At 28.7% G+C, this 7,096-nt stretch overlaps 1 protein-coding gene across 1 annotated transcript; it reads right to left on the reverse strand.

Annotated features, from left to right (window-relative positions):
- Positions 1 to 276: 276 nt before the first annotated feature.
- LOC105620394 lies at positions 277 to 1,323 on the reverse strand. The gene is made up of 2 exons (XM_012201892.1): positions 1,273 to 1,323; positions 277 to 516 (listed from the first exon to the last, which is right to left on the reverse strand). The coding sequence occupies exons 1-2, from the start codon at positions 1,318 to 1,320 to the stop codon at positions 277 to 279; spliced, it is 288 nt and encodes a 95-aa protein (XP_012057282.1). The 5' UTR covers positions 1,321 to 1,323.
- Between the last annotated feature and the right edge of the window lie 5,773 nt (positions 1,324 to 7,096).

Genomic DNA, 7,096 nt, shown 5'->3' on the forward strand with positions numbered 1-7,096 from the left:
GTACATAATATCTTTCTAATGTTTCTAATTTTATTTACTATATAAATTATCAGCCAATATATATATATATATATATATATATATATATATAAATATTAATAATATAGCAATAAAATATGAGTATAATCAAGAAATAAAACAATTTTTCACAATAAATGCATTAAAGTTAATATTTTCTGAATATTGTTACTTCAGGGGCAAAATCGGGCGCACGCGCGTGCGCGTGCTATCAAACACCATTGAAGATGCATGATCGGGCTATGAAAAATATCTACTTTAGAAGATATCAGGTACAATTAAATCATCATCTCCGTAGTCCTCATTGTATTCTTCAGCTCCGGGAGGTACGAAAATTCCACCGAGTACACCCGAGAGATTTTCACCTAACCCCATCGCCGAAGCTACTCCAAAGACCAATCTCATTACCAATAGTCGCATAAAATTTACCACGTTGGTTTCTTTGCTTTGCAATGACAGTTGCGTCGTTTTCTTTGATCTGCTATCTGCATATCGAATCTGTGAATTACAAAATAATTTTCGAAAATCGTCAAAGTTATTGTCAAAGAGCAATTAGAAGCTTTGAAAAAAAGAAAGAAAGAAATTTACTCGAAAATAGGCTGATTTTATTTAAGTAAACGATTATCTGAGGTATTTTTATACCTTATATGTAAAAATACATCCCATATATAATAATTATTATTATTAACAACATATTGCATATTGATTGTTTTTAAATTTATTTTGAGAATATTATAGATATGGATTTAATCACAATTTTGGAAAAAAATATAAGTAGAAATCAAACCAATATTAAATGAAATAAATATGTTAAGTAGTTGATAGTATTTCTTAAAAATAGAACTTTTAATTAATATAACATTTCTTAATTTATTGCGGGTTTTCGATAGAATTTCATATTTAAAGAATGAATTTGACAAGAATAGTTATTAAAAAAGAAAGGAAATATATTAAATAACATTCATATTAAATAACAATATTTTACAATTTACTTTTTCTCCATTGGGATATAAAAACACTCAGTGCAGACTATTCTCAAATTACGTAAATCCATTACGCGCGCGAAATTTATATCAACTGATCAAACCTACTTATGAGATACATTACATATCGATTGTAAACATTGTATAATGATAATAGTAATTTAAATACATTATTAAATGCTATTAATATGATATCCAATAGAAAATAATTTGAAGATGAATCGAATTTGAAAAAAGAAAAACAAAAAAATTTGCAAAAATTTGTACTCACGCTCGTGCAGATGAGCAAAATTCCTAATAAAACTATTCGAGCTCTCATACTACGCTTCTTGGTACGCGCGGTAATGACTTCCGGGATAAATAATAAGGGAGCCGGTCAGTCCTGTAACAGTTCGTTGGCGATCGACGTTTATTCGAAAAAACGACGTCGCGATATTTACATACGAGCGAGGCATTCGCGCGAGAAACGACCTATCACGCTGCGTTTGCCGAACAGAACTGAGGAAAATCGAACAAGCGCCAATCTCTGCGAGTCGGCCTTTTTCTACTACGCGTTGTGTCTCGAGAAGAGAAGCGTGGCATAGCTATAGTTGAAACACAATTATTCGCTCCTCCAGCCAACCAAGCGACGCGTCGTCGATATATACACCGACTATAAGATCGCAGAACCTGAGTTATTCTACGATAACGGTACATTACGAAAAAAGGCATCCAGGCCAATCTCGGACAGCTTCGCACGTCGCACGCCATAAGGTCGGATGCCAGTCATTGGACGCTTCAACAACCTCAGCTCGCTTTGCGTCGTAATGTCCGACATGCGCGTTTATCGCTACATCACGCATTTTCACGCTGGATCTAAGCAAATACCATTATCTAGCGTAATCATGACGAAATTTTAACAGCTAGATTATTTAGCGAAATTTTAGAAAATACTATTATCTCAAAGTGTGCATCATATATTATTGGCAACTGGTTTTTTTCATTTCTATATCTGAAGATTATTTGCAAAAGCATTCCTATTTTTATTTTATAATAACAAGAGTTATTATTTTATAATAACGTAGCAAAATTTGATTGCTGTTTTTTAGCTAAAGCTGAAAAAATTATTTGATATGATTCTAACGAGAAGAATGGAGAACATATATCGCACAAAGTTGACATAGAACAATATAGATGAGATAGAAACTAAAATATGAACAAGTTTTGTAGATTTATTATTAGTAATTCATTAGTTATGGATTTTAACATTATATTGAATTAATTTATTCAATAAAGTATCAATATATTTGAAATCGATAATGCGCAATATTCGCAGTCGATATTCTTGTTACTAATCTGTATCCATAATCTTCCAATTATTATCAACCCTGTGCTATTGGCCTGCTTCTTACACAGGAAAATGATGCATGGTAGATCTCTAGAAGTTGCATGTTGTTAGAAAACGCACGAGAAATTAGCCTGAATTGTAAGCGCCGATGAAATCTGGCACGGATCGTTAACTGGCGCATCATCCATTCGTGCCGTATATTACGCGATGTGTTACGAAATTTTTTTGCCCATCACCTCGTCGTTCTCGTGGCTATCTTAGATATTTATATTCGAGAAAATCACTTTCGAACTACTTGTGTATGTGGAAGATACGTCTACAATTAACAGTCTAATTCCAATAACTAGTGAATTAATTTTAGTTTTTTCTTTTTTTTATTTATTACTACGATGATTATTAGATTTATATTAAATAAAATTAAAAATTAGAAAAGAGTTTAATATAAAAGAGTTTAATATAAAAGAGTTTAATATAAAAGAGTTTCTATAAACGAATTGAAAAACTGCTAAAAAGAAATAATAGTAATGTAATTTTCTCATTACTAAATGAAAGATAGTATATTTGATTTTAGAATTACGTATATGAGGTATTATTTTACAAATCGAACACTCCTAATAGGAGGTAACATTTTTAATTTACTACAAATTTTTTTTACGTGTTTCTTATATAAAATAAGCCGATACATATTTTGGCAATGCTTTCGAAAATATGGAAAGTTAAAGTTTTAAAAATTTGCCGATTATACTTCTTAAAATCGCGATAATTCCACTACTTTATTCTACAGAGTCTAAATTTGCTTATTTTAAAATACAAAAAGAATTAAATATAAACTAAATAAAATATATATATATATAAAAAAATTATCTACATTTACATATTCATTATTACTATAATTGTTGTTAAATTATGATTATTATAAACAATTAAAATATTTAAAGACATTTTACTGCCATCAAAATGAAGATTAAAAAAAATATCATAGTATTCTTCGTTAAATTTTCTATAAAAGTCATATTTTTTTAGATTTTTAGATTTTTTGGTCATTTCATATTATCTGCATGGAAGAAAATAATTTCCGCGGCGTGGCGGCGAGTGTGACAAGCAGGTTACTGATCGTTGAGTCCACTTCGCCATTGTATTGCACCCGTCATATTGCACACTTACGTCAGTATGTCAAACACAGAACGCAGTTTGCAGATGTATTTAATTACAGCTTTTGCGACTTATGTAGATGGCTCTTTACATACGATTTATGAATGATTTACGTGCCATTAACACATCACTACATATTACAAGTGATACATAAATATCTCACATATACATACACGTAAATAATATTATACGAGATATAACTAATTGTCTTTAGAGAATCTCCTTAAGAGAAAAATCCCCTTAGGAGAAATCTACATATATGCATGCACGCACGCACGCAAAAGGTATAAATTCGACCGGGCAACCTTCACGCGATACACCTTGGGTAATGCCGATGCCGGCGGTACTGTAACTTTTAATTTTCATAACTCGAGATTTACTTAATCAAAAGATACTTTATTATAGAATTTTAGAAAGCTCTTGACATCGACTATTAGATTCTATTATATATTGTATATTGTATATATTGTATATATTGTATTATATATTGTATATATTATATATAGGATGTTTCAGACCACCAGTCCCTTTTTATCTCCGTAGGATAAGATCCAATCAAAAATATGTTCAGATCAAAGTTGTGGGGTTTAAAAAAATCTGTTTATTGTGATAAGACATTTAAAACAAGTCATCTGAATATTTCGCTTGTTTTTAACACTAAAATGAAAAGTCCCAAACAAAAGTATAGATTCAAGAAGGACATATTTTGGTCATGTTATCTTTCTTCTAGGAGGCGCTAAAAAAGTATGAAGGTCATCTTCACTTTTAAAACTGATTTGGATGATTTTTTTTACACAATATGGTTTCTCTAATTATTTTGCATATAAAAGTATTAAGATAGTGATATAAAAAAATATGATTCCTCTAATCTGAAACCAATAGATTATGAGATATTTTCTCTCTCTCTTATTCTGGCATTATTAACATAAAATATTAAATAACTCGTAAACTATTAATTTTTTGATAATCATATCTTAATATTTTTATGAAGAGAATAATGAGATATGAACCAATTGGAAAGAAAACACATAGTTGCTTATTTAAAAAATTATCCATTTTGCATATATATTTTTTAAAAATAACTATGTGTTTTCTTTTCATCAATTGATTTATCTAATTATTTTATTCATAAAAATATTAAGGAAGTACGATTATTAAAAAATTAATAGTTCATGAGTTTTATTTAACATTTTAAGCTAAAACCACTAGTTGTGGGTCACTCTTTAAAAAAAATTTCATATTTCATCTAAAATAATATCAAATAATTAATAAAATAAATAAATAAAATGTAATAATCGTGTTTGGTCATAAAGATCATATTATGAAGATCATAGAGATCATATTATTTTATTTCATTTCATTACCGTTTTACATATTTTAATTTGAATCAAATAAAGTAATAACAATTATCCACAATTAGATTCCATGTACTAATTGCAGATCAATTCACACCAAATGCTTTATTTCTTTTTGCAACTGAGTATAACGTTGATTTTTTCCTATGAATTTTAATACTATTTACTATCTACTATAAAAACCATAAGACAATTCTTATGATATCATACTTTGAATGAATTTTTAAACATACATATATTAGTTAATCTCGTACATTTAATTAGTTAATGATATCAAAATGTAGTGCTGTTCCTAATAAATTCAATTGACACTTGAAAGAAATAAAACAAATGCTAAAGAATCTTACGATATATATCATTTAATGAAAAATATTATAATTATTTAAATATAAAAAGTGATCTGGAATTAGTGCCTGATCCACATCTAGTGGTTTTACCCTATTATGTATATTAATATATGCCAGAATAAAATATAAAATATCTCGTAAACATTGGTTTTTGATATCACTACCTTAATACTTTTATATTTATAATAATTAAAGGAGTTATATTATGTAAAAAAATCTCATACAATTCAATTTTAAAAAATAAAAATGATCTTGAAGTCTCAAGAAATATGATTGAGAAAAATTTCTGAATGTTCTCTCTCTGAGATAAAAGGGATGTATAATTTCAGATATATACGCCTCTTTCAAACAACATTCTCTTTTTGTATCATTAAAAATAAAGGAGATATTTTAGATGATCAAGTTAAAGAAAATATTTTGTATGTATTTACTATCACGAATAGTACAACTCTTATAACTATAATATCCTTATTCTGATTATTGTATTTTATTTTTTTAAATCAATATAGCGATGTTTGCGTTGCATTAAATTTTTGCGTCTACAGAAACAAATAAATAAGCGATTATGGCTCATCAACAAAAAGAATGAAGTAAAGAGCTCCGTAAATGACGAAATATATGATCTAGAATATCGATATCAATTGTGATGTCCGATGCCTAAAATTGAACGATGATGACAATGGCGAAGAAAAAAAGAAGTAGAATTTTCTTTGGATTCGATCATTGATCCGTCTTGGCGACAAGCCACCCGAACGACAGGATGCGACTGGAACCGGACGTAACGAGTTTAGCATACGTAAACAGTTCCAGAAATGAAGGAAACATCTCGGTTATTAGTCATTGTCGTACTGCAATGACTTATGCCTTATTAGCATCAAAATAATATTATTTAGTATGACACACTTTTTCAAATTTTAAAACAGTCATTATAACAGGTATTCAGATAGCAACGTGTCTGTCTTGTTGCTCTGCATGTTGCTTACTAATAATAAACACTAGTGTTGCTATTAGAATTGCAGCAACTGAATCCTCATTTGTTGACAGCTTGCCTTCATGATATAACAACTTTAAGCAACAATTTGCCAGCAGTTTACCGATAATTTTAAAATTATCATCATCAAAATTTGTACTACTGCCATCGTGTTGCCATAATAATATACAACATCAAATAATGCTGTCATATTACCAACAACACAAGATAACATTGATGCAGCTTATTGTTAAACTGTTGGCAATACATATACACATTGTTGCCTACTGTTGCTACAATGTTGATACTATTGCTACAATGTCGAAAAGACAAATTTATGGCAAGTTGTCAGCATCATAAGCAATAACGGATTTATGAGACACGCTTTGTTATCTGGCTAGCCAGATTAAATTATTATTATATTTTATTATTATATATATTTTATATATATATTTTAGTCTAAAGTGGAAGTTTGCACTTTTTGCAACAATCTAGGATTTCATAATGTAATGTTTAATCGTGCATTTGCAATATTCGGTCATCTATTAGAGTATAAAAAATATAGATTTTATATATATACATATACATATATTTATAAAGAAATCTTTATTTTTTCAAGGAATTATCTCTGAAATAAATGGTTGTTAGAAAAGATATGTAGCGAATCAAAATTTTTTCTACTCTGAAGAAATATCGTAGATAGAAATAAGATTATGTAATTTGCATAGAGGATATTTATATTAATATGTAATTATGATAGTAAATATAACAGTAAATATATGTATATAAATTTTACAAAACAATGAAGGTCAACATTGATCAATGTTTTTCTGACAAAATACTACATACATGTATGTACTATTATAAACAGCGTTTGCGGAGTTCATAAACTCAGCTGGGACATTATCTGACTCGAGTAACATCTCTTTCTCTCTCTCTCTCTC

This window comes from Atta cephalotes (assembly GCF_000143395.1).
Source record: "Atta cephalotes unplaced genomic scaffold scaffold00026, whole genome shotgun sequence".
Lineage (NCBI taxonomy): Eukaryota > Metazoa > Arthropoda > Insecta > Hymenoptera > Formicidae > Atta > Atta cephalotes.